Below are 20,133 nucleotides of genomic sequence, written 5' to 3' on the forward strand. Positions count from 1 at the left end.
TAGGGGAGACTGGGGGAAATTGTAAAGGTGTATTTTGGGGGAAATTGTAAAGGTGTATTTTGCTCAGAGACCCCTTGAAGTAGGCCAGTCATGTTTTTATCATTAGGGAAAGGGGGGGGATACCTAGTCAGTTGTACAACTGAAATGTGTCTTCTGCGTTTTAACCCAACCCCTCTGAATCAGAGAGGTGCGGGGGGGGGGCCTTAATCAACATCCACGTCTTCGGCGCCCGGGGGAACAGTGGGTTAACTGCCTTGCTCTGGCTGCTTGGCTCATTTAACACTGCGTTACTTTTGTCCCCAACCCAGCAGCCATGGCAATGTGCCAAGCAAGAGACTACAAGAGTGACATGTCAGGAACCATGTTTCTGTCACATTTTGAAAGATAACCAATTCAATACTTTAAAATGGGGTGAATTAAAATATTAATTTGACAAATGTAAAAATAAAACAAATCCTAGGCTACACACAATGTGAACTACTGCTCATTTGAATAACTTTTAGTTGAATTCCTTAAAGTTTTTATTTTTTTACTAGTTACTAGTTTTACTAGTCAGTTAAGAACAAATTCTTATTTTCAATGACGGCCTAGGAACAGTGGGTTCAGCCTGTTCAGGGGCAGAACAACAGATTATGTACCTTGTCAGCTCGGGGATTTGAACTTGAATTTAACCTTTGCGGTTACTAGTCCAATGCTCTAACCACTAGGCTACCCTGCCGCTCCGAAGTTAGGGTAGCCTATGGGATGCAGGGTGAATATATCATAATTTGTTAAGGTGATCATTTGTGTTAAATACTAACTAAATGGAAAATCTTGGTGGGACTTTGGAACAGTTTGTATTTCAGCTGTTTCCTCATGAAAATAAACTCCTTTTCCCCACCTAGTGGTGTGGTTGGGTAATACACCCTATTTCATTATGTGATTCAGGTTCCGTTTTCTCAATATTTGAGAAACTATTTTGATTATATAGTTGAGGATGATGAATAGAATGATACAATGAAGAGGATGACGATGATAATTTTATCCATAGGATAATAACACATAGAATTAATGCAAAGTAATGCACAGAATTTGGCCTTCAGTGACCCATTAAAAAAACATTTAGGGGTTTCCTACCTTGTGAATGTTTTAGTGTATATACCTCACCCCATCCCCTCTGAGAATGTTGACTGACTCCAGCACTTCCTGGTTCTGTTAGCAGCTGTGCTGTTCTCTGCAGTGATAGGTCCATCTGACATGGATGTGTGTCAGATGGCCAGTGACAATACCACTTCTACTAGTGCTGCAACTGCGGCTGCCTCCCTCTGCACTGCTCTCAATTATATATATGAGAGAGAGAGAGAGAGAGACCAAATAAAGGCATAGGTGCGTGTGCTGCTGGGAGAGGAGAGCCTGTTAGCATGCTATAAATATTTAATGCATCTGGAGGTTCAGGGTTGGCTACTGTCTGGGTCTCAGCAGACCACATCACAGGCTCTATGTTGATCTAGTGATTCATATAATTATTGATTTATTGGACTGGGACAGGGATTGGACCATCCCGGAGGTGACAGGCCATCATGCCTCGGATAGACGTGGATGTGAAGCTGGACTTTAAAGATGTCCTGTTCAGACCCAAGAGAAGCAGCCTGAAGAGCAGGTCAGAGGTAAGGTGTTATAAACCAGCCTTTATAGCTGCTGTTGTAGATGTCTAATGTGTTTTGCCTTGTCAGCACAGAAAAGAGAAAGGTGGAGCCATGGTGGGACTCCCAAGGGGGCCAAGAGCATCAAGTCTTATGTTCAAATCTGCGTTGAATCACAAATGACATACTAACTAGCCCAAGCCAGCTGTGTTGGGTGGGTCAGTTGTGGAGGGTCAGTGATGAAAGATACCATAGGATTCCATATAGAACTGGTGATGTAGAGGATATCTGTGTAGAACATACTCTATGGTTCCTTAGCTTGCTACAGCAGAACACAGTAACCTTCCCTGTGTGTGTGGAGGTCACCTTCCCATAAGCAGGGCTTGTATGGGCGTGTGTGTGCGCCTGTGCGTGCATGCTTGTGTGTGTGTGTGTTTGACTCTGAATGTTGGTCTTTGTGTGTGTGTGCATACGTCAATGTGTGTGTCTATTTGTGCTTTCTCCCACTGCCTGCCTGGCACAGAGTTCACAATGTTCTGCCTGGCTAGCGCCTGTCAACACCTATACCTCTATGTAATGACATATGAGACATGACACGGTGTGATATGAGACATGACACGGCGGGATATGAGACATGACACGGCGGGATATGAGATATGACACGGTGGGATATGAGACATGACACGGCGGGATATGAGACATGACACGGCGGGATATGAGATATGACACGGCGGGATATGAGACATGACACGGCGGGATATGAGACATGACACGGCGGGATATGAGATATGACACGGCGGGATATGAGACATGACACGGTGTGATATGAGACATGACACGGCGGGATATGAGACATGACACGGCGGGATATGAGATATGACACGGCGGGATATGAGACATGACACGGCGGGATATGAGATATGACACGGCGGGATATGAGACATGACACGGCGGGATATGAGACATGACACGGCGGGATATGAGACATGACACGGCGGGATATGAGACATGACACGGCGGGGGATATGAGATATGACACGGCGGGGGATATGAGACATGACACGGCGGGATATGAGACATGACACGGCGGGATATGAGACATGACACGGCGGGATATGAGATATGACAAGGCGGGATATGAGACATGACACGGCGGGATATGACACGGTGGGATATGAGACATGACACGGCGGGATATGACACGGCAGGATATGAGATATGACACGGCGGGATATGAGACATGACACGGCGGGATATGAGACATGACACGGCGGGATATGAGACATGACACGGCGGGATATGAGACATGACACGGCGGGATATGAGACATGACACGGTGGGATATGAGACATGACACGGGGATATGAGACATGACACACGGTGGGATGAGACATGACACGGCGGGATATGGATATGACATGACACGGCGGGATATGAGATATGACATGGCGGGATATGAGATATGACACGGTGGGATATGAGACATGACACGGCACGGTGGGATATATGAGATATGACACGAGTGGGATATGACACATGACACGGGGATATGAGATATGACACGGCGGGATATGACACGGTGGGATATGAGACATGACACGGTGGGATATGAGACAGACGGATATGACACGGCGGGATATGAGACATGACACGGCGGGATATGAGGATGACACACGGATATGAGATATGATATGACACGGTGGGATATGAGACATGACACGGCGGGATATGACACGGCGGGATATGAGATATGACACGGTGGGATATGAGACATGACACGGCGGGATATGACACGGTGTGATATGAGACATGACACGGTGGGATATGAGACATGACACGGTGGGATATGAGACATGACACGGCGGGATATGACACATGACACGGCGGGATATGAGATATGACACGGCGGGATATGACACATGACGCGGTGGGATATGAGACATGACACGGTGGGATATGAGACATGACACGGCGGGATATGACACGGCGGGATATGAGACATGACACGGCGGGATATGAGATATGACACGGTGGGATATGAGATATGACACGGCGGGATATGACACGGTGGGATATGAGACATGACACGGCGGGATATGACACGGTGGGATATGAGATATGACACGGTGGGATATGAGACATGACACGGCGGGATATGACACGATGGGATATGAGACATGACACGGCGGGATATGAGATATGACACGGTGGGATATGACACGGTGGGATATGAGATATGACACGGCGGGATATGAGATATGACACGGTGGGATATGAGACATGACACGGCGGGATATGAGACATGACACGGCGGGATATGAGACATGACACGGCGGGATATGAGACATGACACGGTGTGATATGAGACATGACACGGCGGGATATGAGACATGACACGGCGGGATATGAGACATGACACGGCGGGATATGAGACATGACACGGCGGGATATGAGACATGACACGGCGGGATATGAGATATGACACGGCGGGATATGAGACATGACACGGCGGGATATGAGACATGACACGGCGGGATATGAGATATGACACGGCGGGATATGAGATATGACACTCTGAGTTAAACGCTAACTAAATGGAATATGCCTCATTGTTGACAACAATCCACAGGCTGTTATTAGGACATTTGTGTGTGTGTGTGTGTGTGTGTGTGTGTGTGTGTGACTATTCCACAGCCTTTTTGTCAGGTAAGATACCAAAAATAATAATTTATAGTGTAATGAACATATGAGACAAATAGAGAAAACCCATCCCTTTAAGTTGGTTGGATTCTTTTCCTGCGTTTTCTCATATTAGAGATATTGTTGGGCTACTAAAACAGTTCAGGTAACACTGTGACCGAAGAGTTGAGGAAACTTAAACAAGGCTTTGGTACCAGTTACTGAATAAGGATTGGTTGAAACAACTACATTTGTGGGTGTTTCTATTTTATATATATATTTTTTTTACAGTACATGACATGAGAGAGTCAGGCTTGCCCCTTATTCCCATATGGCACTATATTCCCTATATAGTTCACTTATTGTGACCAGGGCCCATAGGGGGCAGTGAGTGTGACACTGAGTGGCACCCTATTCCCTATATAATGCACCATAGGGCTCTCAAATGTAGAGTACTATATAGGGTGCCATTTGGGACGTAGACAGAGACACTGTTAATCTGTTCTGTCCTACATCTGAAGTTCTATTTGCTTATTCTTTTAGGATTAACCCAGACAGGCTGATTCAGGGGGAACCCAGACATGCTGATTCAGGGGGAACCCAGACAGGCTGATTCAGGGGGAACCCAGACAAGCTGATTCAGGGTGAACCCAGACAGGCTGATTCAGGGTGAACCCAGACAGGCTGATTCAGGGTGAACCCAGACAGGCTGATTCAGGCTGATTCACAGTGAATCCAGACAGGCTGAGGTTCAGACTGATTCCTGATTAACCCAGGCAGGCTGAGGCTCAGGCTGATTCATGGTGAACACAGGCAGGCTGATTCATGATGGACCCATTTAAGGCTGATTCATGGTGAACCTAGGCAGGCTGATTCAGGCTGATGTATGGTGAACCCAGGCAGCCTGATGCTCAGGCTGATTCACGATGAAGCCAGGCTGCCTGAGGAAACAATGAGGCATCATCAGAGGATTGAGATCAAGGCTTTTTGTTGTTTTACTGTAGTTGACACAATATTATGCTTTTAGCATATGGCCACACACTCACTAGCAGCCATTGGTTCGTTGATTAGTCATTGAATTAGATTGAAGGATGGATAATAGGTTATTTGTTGCCAGCATTGTCATACATTTTATCCCGGATGGAGAGACATCTCGGGGAGAAATATGAACAGAATATTAATAGTTAAAAAAATATTTTAAAAAAATCTACTTCAATACCAGTGTTCTAACTTCTTTAAACCCTCAAATAGTTTCAATACAGGCCGTCACTCTGGGGGCAAATCCAGCAAACATCACCCATATGTTATACATTAACCACAACTTAACTGTTCTTCCCAATCCTCTCATGTTATGTCAACTGTCCTGACTTCAGGCAGTATACCCACAACTTCTAATGCTAAATGCCTGTGTGGTTTCCTCTTCCATTCTTACTTTTTATGATGTGCATTTGTACCTTTTGGTGTTTTGATAGGCGTTCATGAATAAAATGTGTGATTTATTGGCTTGCGTCCCAAATGGCACCCTCTGTTCTCTATGTAGTGTGCATAGGGCTCTGGTCAGAAGTAGTGCACTATATAGGGAATAGGGTCCCATTTGGGATATACTAGGATTATTTATTGTTACTGTGCTCCCCTCCTCACAGGTGGACCTACGGAGGATGTTCACGTTCCGTAATTCCAAACAGAGTTACCATGGCATCCCCATCATCGCTGCCAACATGGACACCACGGGCACCTTTGAGATGGCACAGGTCCTCAGCAAGGTTAGCACTGTACCGTTTGGGATTGTGCATTCCAAATGGCACTCTATTCCCAAATGGCAACCTTTTCCAAAATGGCACCCTATTCCCAAAATGGCACCCTATTCCCAAATGGCACCCTATTCCCAAAATGGCACCCTATTCCCAAATGACATCCCTTTTCCAAAATGGCACCCTTTTCCAAAATGGCACCCTATTCCCAAAATGGCACCCTATTCCCAAATGGCACCCTATTCCCAAAATGGCACCCTATTCCCAAAATGGCACCCTATTCCCAAAATGGCATTCCCAAATGGCATCCTATTCCCAAAATGGCACCCTATTCCCAAATGGCATCCTTTTCCAAAATGGCACCCTTTTCCCAAATGGCACCCTTTCCCGAAATGGCACCCTTTTCCAAAATGGCACCCTATTCCCAAATGGCACCCTATTCCCACAGGGCTCTGGTCAATAGTCAAATCAACTTAAATTGATTTGCAAATAGTCTGGGTATCCATTTGATTAGCTGTTCAGGAGTCTCATGGCTTGGGGGTAGAAGCTATTTAGGAGCCACTTGGACCTAGACTTTGTGCTCCAGTACCGCTTGCCGTGTGGTAGCAGAGAGAACAGTCTATGACTAGGGTGGCTGGATTCTTTGACAATTTTTAGGGCCTTCCTCTGACACAACCTGGTATAGAGGTCCTGAATGGCAGGAAGCTTGGCCCCGGTGATGTACTGGGCCGTAAGCAATACCCTCTGTAGTGCCTTGCGGTCGGAGACCGAGCAGTTGCCATACCAGGCATTGATGCAACCCGTCAGGATGCTCTCGATGGTGCAGCTGTAGAACCTTTTGAGGATCTGAGGACCCATGCCAAATCTTTTCAGTTTCCTGAGGGGGAATAGGTTTTGTCGTGGCCTCTTCACAACTGTCTTGGTGTGCTTGGACCATGTTAGTTTGTTGGTGATGACGCCAAGGAACTTGAAGCTCTCAACCTGCTCCACTACAGCCCTGTTGATGAGAATGGGGGCGTGCTCAGTCCTCCTTTTCCTGTAGTCCACAATCATTTCCTTTGTCTTGATCACGTTGAGGGAGAGGGTGTTGTCCTTGCACCACACTGCCAGGTCTTCCCTATAGGCTGTCTCATCGTTGTTGGTGATCAGGCCTACCACTGTTGTGTCATCAGCAAACTTAATGATGGTGTTGGAGTCGTGCCTGGCCATGCAGTCATGAGTAAACAGGGAGTACAGGAGGGCACTGAGCACGCACCCCTGAGGGGCCCCTGTGTTGAGGATCAGCGTGTTGGATGTGTTGTTACCTACCCTTACCACCTGGGGGCGGCCCGTCAGGAAGTCCAGGATCCAGTCCCAGGGTCCTTAGCTTAGCGATGAGCTTTGAGGAGACTATGGTGTTGAACGCTGAGCTGTAGTCAATTAATAGCATTCTCACATAGGTGTTCCTTTTGTCTAGGTGTGAAAGGGTAGTATGGAAACACTGCTGGACACATGATCAGACCTGGACACATGCCATGGTAAGGGTCAGGGAGTTTCTACTGACCACATGACCAGACCTGGACACATGCCATGGTAAAGGTCAGGGAGTTTCTACTGACCACATGACCAGACCTGGACACATGCCATGGTAAAGGTCAGGGAGTTTCTACTGACCACGTGATCAGACCTGGACACATGCCATGGTAAGGGTCAGGGAGTTTCTACTGACCACATGACCAGACCTGGACACAGACCTGGACACTTGCCATGGTAAAGGTCAGGGAGTTTCTACTGACCACATGACCAGACCTGGACACATGCCATGGTAAGGGTCAGGGAGTTTCTACTGACCACGTGATCAGACCTGGACACATGCCATGGTAAAGGTCAGGGAGTTTCTACTGACCACATGATCAGACCTGGACACATGCCATGGTAAAGGTCAGGGCGTTTCTACTGACCACATGATCAGACCTGGACACATGCCATGGTAAAGGTCAGGGAGTTTCTACTGACCACGTGATCAGACCTGGACACATGCCATGGTAAAGGTCAGGGAGTTTCTACTGACCACGTGATCAGACCTGGACACAGACCTGGACACATGCCATGGTAAAGGTCAGGGAGTTTCTACTGACCACGTGATCAGACCTGGACACAGACCTGGACACATGCCATGGTAAAGGTCAGGGAGTTTCTACTGACCACGTGATCAGACCTGGACACAGACCTGGACACATGCCATGGTAAAGGTCAGGGAGTTTCTACTGACCACGTGATCAGACCTGGACACATGCCATGGTAAAGGTCAGGGAGTTTCTACTGACCACATGATCAGACCTGGACACATGCCATGGTAAGGGTCAGGGAGTTTCTACTGACCACATGACCAGACCAGGAAAAACTCCAGTGGTTCTGTTGATTCTCTGTCAACAACAACAACAAGTCCAGTCATCCCCAGGTCTGCTTCAGTGAAATCTTGACAACCTGATGACATGTGAAAGGGTTGCCAGGGTGATGCCCTGTGAAAGGGTTGCCAGGGTGATGCCCTGTGAAAGGGTTGCCAGGGTGATGCCCTGTGAAAGGGTTGCCAGGGTGATGACCTGTGAAAGAGAAGCCAGGGTGATGACCTGTGAAAAGGTAGCCAGGGTGATGACCTGTGAATGGGTAGCCAGGGTGATGACCTGTGAAAGGGTTCCCAGGGTGATGACCTGTGAAAAGGTAGCCAGGGTGATGACCTGTGAATGGGTAGTCAGGGTGATGACCTGTGAAAGGGTTCCCAGGGTGATGACCTGTGAAAAGGTAGCCAGGGTGATGACCTGTGAATGGGTAGCCAGGGTGATGACCTGTGAAAGGTCAGTTGCCAGAGGACTAAGTAACGCTGTGAATTTCCGTTCTTCTTGTTTCTCTACATTCTCCTCTAGCAAACTCTCTTCGCCGCCATGCAGAAGCACTACACTGTGGAGGAGTGGAAGGCTTTTGCAGCCAAGTTTCCAGAATGTTTGGAGGTTTGTAATAATCCCAGACAACAATGTTTGGAGGTTTGTAATAATCCCAGACAACAATGTTTGGAGGTTTGTAATAATCCCAGACAACAATGTTTGGAGGTTTGTAATAATCCCAGACAACAACGTTTGGAGGTTTGTAATAATCCCAGACAACAACGTTTGGAGGTTTGTAATAATCCCAGACAACAATGTTTGGAGGTTTGTAATAATCCCAGACAATGTTTGGAGGTTTGTAATAATCCCAGACAACAATGTTTGGAGGTTTGTAATAATCCCAGACAACAATGTTTGGAGCTTTGTAATAATCTCAGACAACAACGTTTGGAGGTTTGTAATAATCCCAGACAACAATGTTTGGAGGTTTGTAATAATCCCAGACAACAATGTTTGGAGGTTTGTAATAATCCCAGACAACAATGTTTGGAGGTTTGTAATAATCCCAGACAACAATGTTTGGAGGTTTGTAATAATCCCAGACAACAATGTTTGGAGGTTTGTAATAATCCCAGACAACAATGTTTGGAGGTTTGTAATAATCCTAGACAACAATGTTTGGAGGACAGCTAGAATTGCCTTCATACAGCATTTTCATGACCTCATGCAACAGTGGTGTCCCCAGGGTTTGAATAATGTATCGAATTCAGGAGTTGTTATGGAAATAGTGGGTGGCCCATGGTAATGTTTCTAACGCTTATAAGGACTAGTGCTCTGATTTGTTATGGGAGTGCTTATAGTAGCACCCATAGAAATATAATCGCTAGAACGGCCACCCCTTTACAAGTCAATGATGCCATAACTGGTAGCCATTTTGAGTTTCCCCCATGAGTTTACCAGTCAAATCAGAGGCTCCAGACCCGTTCTAATGATTCTATTTCTACGGTAGCACCTCCATCCTTCCAACCCTGGTTGTTCTCTCACACTGCCACACTGTCCCCGTCCCCCTCAGCACGTAGCGGTCAGTTCAGGCAGCGGTCAAGCCGACCTGGAGAAGCTGTGCAGCGTCCTGGAGGCCGTCTCTGACATCAGATTCGTCTGTCTGGACGTGGCCAACGGCTACTCTGAACACTTTGTGGAGTTTGTCAAAACCGTCAGGGGGAGGTTTCCCCAACACACTATCATGGTGAGGCCGTTCCATCAAGTTAACACACAGCTGAACAGCTTTCCAAGACTTCATTTGCTTATGTCATTTTAATTACTGCAAATATTCTAACATGTGCAATGTGATGTGCCATGCAATGTTAAACTATCACCTGTTTGGTAGTTAGTTGGTTTGGTAGCTGTATAGGGATTCTAAATGTGACTGTGTCTGTCTGTGTGTCTCTAACTGTGGTCAGGCTGGCAACGTGGTGACAGGAGAGATGGTGGAGGAGCTGATCCTGGCAGGAGCTGACATCATTAAAGTGGGTATTGGGCCAGGTGGGTCTGTTACTCTGGTACTCCATCTGTTACTCTGTTTGTTACTCTATCTGGTACTCTGGAACTCCATCTGTTACTCTGTTACTCTGTCTGTTACTCTATCTGGTACTCTGGTACTCTGTCTGTTACTCTGTTACTCTGTCTGTTACTCTATCTGGTACTCTGTTACTCTGTCTGTTACTCTGTTACTCTGTCTGTTACTTTGTTACTCTGTCTGTTACTTTGTTACTCTGGTACTCCATCTGTTACTCTGTTACTCTGTCTGGTACTCTGTTACTCTGTCTGTTACTCTGGTACTCTTACTCTGTCTGTTACTCTGGTACTCCATCTGTTACTCTGTCTGTTACTCTCTGTTACTCTGGTACTCTGTTACTCTGGTACTCCATATGTTACTCTGTCTGTTACTCTGGTACTCCATCTGTTACTCTGTCTGTTACTCTGTTACTCTGTCTGTTACTCTGGTACTCTGTTACTCTGTCTGTTACTCTGGTACTCCATCTGGTACTCTGGTACTCCGTCTGGTACTCTGTTACTCTGTCTGTTACTCTGGTACTCCATCTGGTACTCTGGTACTCCGTCTGGTACTCTGTTACTCTGTCTGTTACTCTGGTACTCTGTCTGTTACTCTGGTACTCTGTTACTCTGGTACTCTGTCTGTTACTCTGTCTGTTACTCTGGTACTCCATCTGTTACTCTGGTACTCCGTCTGGTACTCTGTTACTCTGGTACTCTGTCTGTTACTCTGTCTGTTACTCTGGTACTCCATCTGGTACTCTGGTACTCCGTCTGGTACTCTGTTACTCTGTCTGTTACTCTGGTACTCCATCTGTTACTCTGTTACTCTGGTACTCTGTCTGTTACTCTGTCTGTTACTCTGGTACTCCATCTGTTACTCTGGTACTCCGTCTGGTACTCTGTTACTCTGGTACTCTGTCTGTTACTCTGTCTGTTACTCTGGTACTCCATCTGTTACTCTGTCTGTTACTCTGTCTGTTACTCTGTCTGGTACTCTGTCTGGTACTCTGTCTGGTACTCTGTCTGGTACTCCGTCTGGTACTCCGTCTGGTACTCTGTTACTCTGTCTGTTACTCCGTCTGGTACTCTGGTACTCCGTCTGGTACTCTGTTACTCTGTCTGTTACTCCATCTGGTACTCTGTTACTCTGTCTGTTACTCTGTCTGGTACTCTGTTACTCTGTCTGGTACTCTGTTAATCTGGTACTCTGTCTGTTACTCTGTCTGTTACTCTGGTACTCCATCTGTTACTCTGGTACTCCGTCTGGTACTCTGTTACTCTGGTACTCTGTCTGTTACTCTGTATGTTACTCTGGTACTCCATCTGGTACTCTGGTACTCTGTTACTCTGTCTGTTACTCTGGTACTCCATCTGTTACTCTGTCTGTTACTCTGGTACTCCATCTGTTACTCTGTCTGTTACTCTGGTACTCCATATGTTACTCTGTCTGTTACTCTGGTACTCCATCTGTTACTCTGTCTGTTACTCTGTCTGTTACTCTGGTACTCCATCTGTTACTCTGGTACTCTGTTACTCTGGTACTCCATCTGTTACTCTGTCTGTTACTCTGTCTGTTACTCTGGTACTCCATCTGTTACTCTGGTAGTCTGTCTGTTACTCTGTCTGGTACTCCGTCTGGTACTCCGTCTGGTACTCTGTTACTCTGTCTGTTACTCCATCTGGTACTCTGGTACTCCGTCTGGTACTCTGTTACTCTGTCTGTTACTCCATCTGGTACTCTGGTACTCCGTCTGGTACTCTGTTACTCTGTCTGGTACTCTGTCTGGTACTCTGGTACTCTGTTACTCTGTCTGGTACTCTGTTACTCTGTCTGGTACTCTGTTACTCTGTCTGGTACTCCGTCTGTTACTCTGTATGTTACTCTCCGTTACTCTGTCTGTTACTCTGTCTGTTACTCTGCTACTCTGTCTGTTACCCTTTCTGTTACTCTGCTACTCTGTCTGTTACCCTGTCTATTACGCTGCTACTCTGTCTGTTACCCTTTCTGTTACTCTGCTACTCTGTCTGTTACCCTGTCTATTACGCTGCTACTCTGTCTGTTACCCTGTCTATTACTCTGGTACTCTGTCTGTTACTCTGTCTGGTACTCTGTTACTCTGTCTGTTACTCTGTCTGGTACTCTGTTACTCTGTCTGTTACTCTGTCTGGTACTCTGTTACTCTGTCTGTTACTCTGTCTGGTACTCTGTTACTCTGTCTGTTACTCTGTCTGGTACTCTGGTACTCCTTCTGTTACTCTGTCTGGTACTCTGGTACTCCTTCTGTTACTCTGTCTGTTACCCTGTCTATTACTCTGGTACTCCTTCTGTTACTCTGTTACTCTGTCTGGTACTCCGTCTGTTACTCTGTATGTTACTCTCTGTTACTCTGTCTGTTACTCTGCTACTCTGTCTGTTACCCTGTCTGTTACTCTGGTACTCCATATGTTACTCTGTTACTCTGTCTGTTACTCTGTCTGTTACTCTAACACCCTCTTCCCTACATAGTGCACTATAAGTAGAGCACTATATTGAGTCATGAGTTCACCAGGGCTCCCTTCAAGAGAGAACAATACTTCAGCTGAGTGCATTCAGCTCCTGACAAACTGAAACTTCATGATTCCCCTCTAGGTTCTGTGTGTACGACGCGCATTAAGACGGGAGTGGGATACCCCCAGCTCAGTGCTGTCATAGAGTGTGCAGACTCCGCCCACGGCCTGAAGGCTCACATCATCTCAGTGAGTGACCTCTGACCTCAAGAACCTTCTGACATTCTGACCTCTTGGGTCAGATTCAGGAGGGTGCAACGCACCTGCACAACACATGTATCTACACAACATTCCTATCTGAACGAACCCAGGGGTTAAAGGTGCTGGAGCTCGGGTTACGCCTGGCTTTCCCTTTGAGACATTAAACCGCTCAACGGTCCCACAATGTTTGCTCAATATGTTTTGTTTTATCTCACCAGGATGGCGGATGCAGCTGTCCTGGTGATGTGGCTAAGGCATTTGGTGAGTCCTGGTTTGATAAATCATACTATCATAGTGACATTGTGTGTGTGTGTCCTATTCTTTATGGTGCCTGGTCATTGTAGTGCACTATATTGGTAATAGGATGCATTTGGAACGCATGCATTGTGTTGTGTCACTCAAAAATACTGCCTTGCCTGCCCCTCTCTCAACAGGGTTGTGTGTCTGTGATTCTAGGCGCTGGAGCTGATTTTGTGATGCTGGGGGGCATGCTGGCTGGCCACGACCAGTGTGCCGGGGAGGTCATTGAGAAGAATGGCAGAAAGGTTCAGCTGTTCTATGGGATGAGCTCTGACACGGCCATGAAGAAACACGTAGGGGGAGTGGCAGAGTACAGGTAAACAGTACTCATTAGGTGGGTGCTTATATCTGTCCTGTCTTATACATGGGGGGGGCAGAGTACAGGTAAACAGTACTCATTAGGTGGGTGCTTATATCTGTCCTGTCTTATACATGGGGGGGCGGGCAGAGTACAGGTAAACAGTACTCATTAGATGGGTGCTTATATCTGTCCTGTCTTATACATGGGGAGTGGCAGAGTACAGGTAAACAATACTCATTAGGTGGGTGCTTATATCTGTCCTGTCTTATACATGGGGGGGCAGAGTACAGGTAAACAGTACTCATTAGGTGGGTGCTTATATCTGTCATGTCTTATACATGGGGGGGGGGGGGGGGCAGAGTACAGGTAAACAGCATTCATTAGGTGGGTGCTTATATCTGTCCTGTCTTATACATGGGGGAGTGGCAGAGTACAGGTAAACAGTACTCATTAGGTGGGTGCTTATATCTGTCCTGTCTTGTACATGGGGGGGCAGAGTACAGGTAAACAGTACTCAGGTGGGTGCTTATATCTGTCCTGTCTTATGCATAGTGGCAGGTAAACAGTACTCATTAGGTGGGTGCTTATATCTGTCCTGTCTTGTACATGGGGGGGGCGGGCAGAGTACAGGTAAACAGTACTCATTAGGTGGGTGCTTATATCTGTCCTGTCTTATACATGGGGGGGAGTGGCAGAGTACAGGTAAACAGTACTCATTAGGTGGGTGCTTATATCTGTCCTGTCTTGTACATGGGGGGGGCGGGCAGAGTACAGGTAAACAGTACTCATTAGGTGGGTGCTTATATCTGTCCTGTCTTACACATGGGGGGGGCGGGCAGAGTACAGGTAAACAGTACTCATTAGGTGGGTGCTTATATCTGTCATGTCTTATACATGGGGGGGGCAGAGTACAGGTAAACAGCATTCATTAGGTGGGTGCTTATATCTGTCCTGTCTTATACATGGGGGAGTGGCAGAGTACAGGTAAACAGTACTCATTAGGTGGGTGCTTATATCTGTCCTGTCTTGTACATGGGGGGGGGCGGGCAGAGTACAGGTAAACAGTACTCATTAGGTGGGTGCTTATATCTGTCCTGTCTTATGCATGGGGGGGGAGTGGCAGAGTACAGGTAAACAGTACTCATTAGGTGGGTGCTTATATCTGTCCTGTCTTGTACATGGGGGGCGGGCAGAGTACAGGTAAACAGTACTCATTAGGTGGGTGCTTATATCTGTCCTGTCTTATACATGGGGGGAGTGGCAGAGTACAGGTAAACAGTACTCATTAGGTGGGTGCTTATATCTGTCCTGTCTTGTACATGGGGGGCGGGCAGAGTACAGGTAAACAGTACTCATTAGGTGGGTGCTTATATCTGTCCTGTCTTACACATGGGGGGCGGGCAGAGTACAGGTAAACAGTACTCATTAGGTAGGTGCTTATATCTGTCCTGTCTTACACATGGGGGGGCGGGCAGAGTACAGGTAAACAGTACTCATTAGGTGGGTGCTTATATCTGTCCTGTCTTACACATGGGGGGGGCAGAGTACAGGTAAACAGTACTCATTAGGTGGGTGCTTATATCTGTCCTGTCTTATACATGGGGGCGGGCAGAGTACAGGTAAACAGTACTCATTAGGTGGGTGCTTATATCTGTCCTGTCTTACACATGGGGGGGGCGGGCAGAGTACAGGTAAACAGTACTCATTAGGTAGGTGCTTATATCTGTCCTGTCTTACACATGGGGGGCGGGCAGAGTACAGGTAAACAGTACTCATTAGGTGGGTGCTTATATCTGTCCTGTCTTACACATGGGGGGGCAGAGTACAGGTAAACAGTACTCATTAGGTGGGTGCTTATATCTGTCCTGTCTTATACATGGGGGGGGGGCAGAGTACAGGTAAACAGTACTCATTAGGTGGGTGCTTATATCTGTCCTGTCTTACACATGGGGGGGCAGAGTACAGGTAAACAGTACTCATTAGGTGGGTGCTTATATCTGTCCTGTCTTATACATGGGGGGGCAGAGTACAGGTAAACAGTACTCATTAGGTGGGTGCTTATATCTGTCCTGTCTTACACATGGGGAGTGGCAGAGTACAGGTAAACAGTACTCATTAGGTGGGTGCTTATATCTGTCCTGTCTTACACATGGGGGGGGGGCAGAGTACAGGTAAACAATACTCATTAGGTAGGTGCTTATATCTGTCCTGTCTTACACATGGGGGAGTGGCAGAGTACAGGTAAACAGCACTCATTAGGTGGGTGCTTATATCTGTCCTGTCTTACACATGGGGGGGCAGAGTACAGGTAAACAATACTCATTAGGTGGGTGCTTATGTCTGTCCTGTCTTACACATGGGGGGGGCAGAGTACAGGTAAACAATACTCATTAGGTGGGTGCTTATATCTGTCCTGTCTTATACATGGGGGAGTGGCAGAGTACAGGTAAACAGTACTCATTAGGTATGTGCTTATATCTGTCCTGTCTTATACATGGGGGCGGGCAGAGTACAGGTAAACAGCACTCATTAGGTGGGTGCTTATAACTGTCCTGTCTTACACATGGGGGCGGGCAGAGTACAGGTAAACAATACTCATTAGGTGGGTGCTTATATCTGTCCTGTCTTACACATGGGGGAGTGGCAGAGTACAGGTAAACAGTACTCATTAGGTGGGTGCTTATATCTGTCCTGTCTTACACATGGGGGGGGGGCATATTCTGTTCTCCCTGAGACGCCCTCGGAGAGTGAGGGCAAAGCCAGGGCCCTGGAGAAATGAGTGTTAAGTTCCTTGCTCAAGGGCACTTCAACAGATTGTTTTCACCTTGCCGGGGTGGGGATTCAAAGTAGCAACCTTACGGTTAATGGTCCAATGATCTAACCACTAGGCCAGTGGTTCCCAGCCTTCTTTGGTTACTGTACCACCGACTGAATTTAGCTCTGCCTGGAGTACCCCTGAAGTACCCCCTTGTGCATTTTACCAGAAGGCCTATGGTCTCATGAGTCTTCTCAAGTACCCCTGGGGGTCCTTGTACCCCTGGTTGGGAACCCCTGCACTAGCCTACCTTCCGCCCACACTATAGAAATACAGTATCCTTTCAGTTTTTCTTACAGTAACAAGCAAGCACACACATTTTCTTCACAAAATGTTCATTTAGTAGTTAGCACGATGTCGAAGACCTAAGAAATCAATGTGCCTGATCAACCCAATGGAAAGACCATAGATTTATTGACAAGTTTTCCCCTCTTCCTCAATCCCTCCATACCCCTCTCCTCCTGCAGAGCATCAGAGGGCAGGACGGTGGAGGTACCGTACAGGGGGGATGTAGAGGCCACCATCAGGGACATTCTGGGTGGTCTGCGCTCCACCTGCACCTACGTAGGAGCTGCCAAACTGAAGGAGCTCAGTCGCAGGACCACCTTTATCAGAGTCACACAGCAGACCAGCCACATGTTCACATAGTAGTAAATAGATGGACGGACGGACAACATGAACTTTCTTGTTTCAATTGTGCTGATTTAACTTAAAATGTAAAAGTGTGAATCTACAGCAATATTTATGTGAATGCATGCGTTTTTTGTTGTTGCCTGTATACAATAAACAGAAAGAGGAGAAACAGAATGAAATACCAACCTGGACTCAGGGGTAGACGTAACATAGTAAACTTATATCCGTGACACTCCAAATAGTATGATATGTAACGTTTGGCATGCTATTCATTTGTGGATGTCCATCTTCCATTTCGTACAATATGTTACGAATTTGCAAAACGTATGATATGTTATGAATTCTAATTTGTAACCATACCAAATGTAACATATTATAATAAATTGAGTGTTTCGAAATCTGGATTTACTTTTACTATGTTACGTGTAGTCTATGAGACCATGCTGGAAAAACAGAGTGCTAGAGTATGTTACGTGTAGTCTATGAGACCAGGCTGGAAAAACAGAGTGCCAGAGTATGTTACGTGTAGTCTATGAGACCAGGCTGGAAAAACAGAGTGCTAGAGTATGTTACGTGTAGTCTATGAGACCAGGCTGGAAAAACAGAGTGCCAGAGTATGTTACGTGTAGTCTATGAGACCAGGCTGGAAACAGAGTGCTAGAGTATGTTACGTGTAGTCTATGAAACCAGGCTGGAAAAACAGAGTGCTAGCGTATGTTACGTGTAGTCTATGAGACCAGGCTGGAAAAACAGAGTGCCAGAGTATGTTACGTGTAGTCTATGAGACCAGGCTGGAAAAACAGAGTGCCAGAGTATGTTACGTGTAGTCTATGAGACCAGGCTGGAAAAACAGAGTGCCAGAGTATGTTACGTGTAGTCTATGAGACCAGGCTGGAAAAACAGAGTGCCAGAGTATGTTACGTGTAGTCTATGAGACCAGGCTGGAAAAAGAGTGCTAGAGTATGTTACGTGTAGTCTATGAGACCAGGCTGGAAAAAGAGTGCTAGAGTAAGCAGCTGCTCTGTTGCTCCTCTTGAAAGACGAATGACAGAATTTCAGTTGATTTATTATTCTGAGTATACAGAGACAATACATTTGTTCATGTTCTTTTGTGTTTCTTTAAACAAATTTGTTGAAATCTAAATGAAACGTTTAAAAAATGACCACCGAAATATTTTGTCCGTAAACCTGCAAAACCTCTCTAAGAAAGAGACCATAGATCATACAGAACAGATTGGAGTATATCCTACAAATTAAACCGTAATACCACAGTTAGAAAATCAACTTTGAAGTCTTCAATTCCTCTTGTTTCCTGTTGTACATAAATGTTTCTTACATATGAGGTACACAAAAAAGTTATTTCACAACCTTTTTTGGGGGGTTTGCGGACCAATGCATGAATTTTTTTTAAATCACAGATTGTACAATAATAACAATGATCCTATTTTGTATAATATCTACAACCATGTTTATATTTTAGCACATACATATTTCAGGGAAAAACAGTCAATGGGCAGTGTCTGTTTCTCCTGATTATTGGCAAGATGCAAACAGTCTAATAATCTCTATTCATTCTATTCTCTCTCTCCCTCCTCTCTCGCTCTCTCTCTCTTCCTCTCTCTCCTCTCTCTCTCCCTCCTCTCTTTCTCTCACTCTCCCTCTCCCACCTCTCTCGCTCTCTCTCTCTCAATGAATTTGAAAATATCCAATTGCTTTCTGTGATGATAAACAGTTTTATGATAATCACACACACACACCATTCCTGACTTCTGTAGTAAATACTTTATTTTGGCTGTAAGAAAAATGATAAATAGTATGATTTTAAACTGAAAGAAAAGACAGACACCTGTGAGAATTCAGTCTAAAGTAAGTTGGGTACACGAGTGGGTAGTGAGGCCAGGTAGTTACAGAATGTAGAGGAATGTCCACATGCATGTGCACAGGTTCCTCTACTGTTGAACCTATGGCACTGGTCCATTTTCACTGATGATCTTGACTCTAGCTTTTTCACTTGATAGTACCATGATTACTCTGATTTGCCTGAATTAAAAGTATGAAAATATACATTTTAATGATTCATGTCACGTGAAGATGCAATGTGTTCTTAGGTGACATATTTCAAGTTGAGGTTTGAGTTTTACATGGGATGTCATTCATACAAAGAACTGATGAAAGTGAATCAGAGACATTTTAGAGGGTCATCGGCTGTAATGATTTAACATGGAAAAACACAAACCTATAATTCAGGTATTGCACATACAACACAATTACAACTAAGTTAATTGGACAGGTTCACTATACTAGTAGTTCAATGTCAGTGGCTCTCCCTCCACCACCTTTTACAGTGTAAAACGTATAATATCCAGAAGAACCATTGCAAAACGTTGTATAACGTCCAGAAGAACCACTGTAAAACGTTGTATAACGTCCAGAAGAACCAGTGTAAAACGTTGTATAACGTCCAGAAGAACCACTGTAAAACGTTGTATAACGTCCAGAAGAACCATTGTAAAACGTTGTATAACGTCCAGAAGAACCACTGTAAAACGTTGTATAACGTCCAGAAGAACCATTGTAAAACGTTGTATAACGTCCAGAAGAACCACAGAATGCCACCAATAAAAGGTGAAGTACAACTCACTGCAGGAGAAGCTATCAGGTAACTTACTACAGTATATCTAAAACAAGAAGGGAATGAAGACATTAAATCACAAAGAATGCATCCCAAATGGCACCCTCATCGCTTTATAGTGCACTACATAGCCCAACATTAGTGCACTTTATAGGAAAAGGGTGCCATTTGGGACACAACCTAGCAACAACGATACTACTAACCCTGTCCTGTAGACATTGGTTGATGTTCAAA

General features: G+C 45.7%; 1 protein-coding gene across 2 annotated transcripts; it reads left to right on the forward strand.

The window, feature by feature from the left end:
• The first annotated feature begins 203 nt into the window (after positions 1-203).
• On the forward strand, positions 204-18,551 carry LOC115122828 (GMP reductase 1-like). Of its 2 annotated transcripts, XR_010465699.1 has the most exons (10): positions 204-1,646; positions 5,945-6,064; positions 8,956-9,039; positions 9,986-10,159; positions 10,374-10,455; positions 13,100-13,206; positions 13,437-13,479; positions 13,675-13,834; positions 17,102-18,207; positions 18,256-18,551. XR_010465699.1 is itself a non-coding variant. In XM_065027390.1 (9 exons), exons 1-9 carry the CDS (start codon positions 1,560-1,562, stop codon positions 17,280-17,282), a joined length of 1,038 nt encoding a protein of 345 aa, XP_064883462.1. In that variant the 5' UTR covers positions 204-1,559; the 3' UTR covers positions 17,283-18,551. The 2 variants fall into 2 exon arrangements, 1 of the variants encoding a protein (XP_064883462.1); XM_065027390.1 differs by having other exon boundaries at positions 17,102-18,551.
• Positions 18,552-20,133: the final 1,582 nt, after the last annotated feature.

Source organism: Oncorhynchus nerka, linkage group LG14 (assembly GCF_034236695.1).
Source record: "Oncorhynchus nerka isolate Pitt River linkage group LG14, Oner_Uvic_2.0, whole genome shotgun sequence".
Taxonomy (NCBI): domain Eukaryota; kingdom Metazoa; phylum Chordata; class Actinopteri; order Salmoniformes; family Salmonidae; genus Oncorhynchus; species Oncorhynchus nerka.

Excerpts from the sequence above, each read along its gene's own strand:
- LOC115122828 (XM_065027390.1), top strand. The coding sequence starts at position 1,560 with ATGCCTCGGATAGACGTGGATGTGAAGCTGGACTTTAAAGATGTCCTG. Across the intron at positions 10,160-10,373 it reads TTCCCCAACACACTATCATG|GCTGGCAACGTGGTGACAGG; the intron begins GTGAGGCCGTTC and ends AACTGTGGTCAG. Across the intron at positions 10,456-13,099 it reads TAAAGTGGGTATTGGGCCAG|GTTCTGTGTGTACGACGCGC; the intron begins GTGGGTCTGTTA and ends ATTCCCCTCTAG.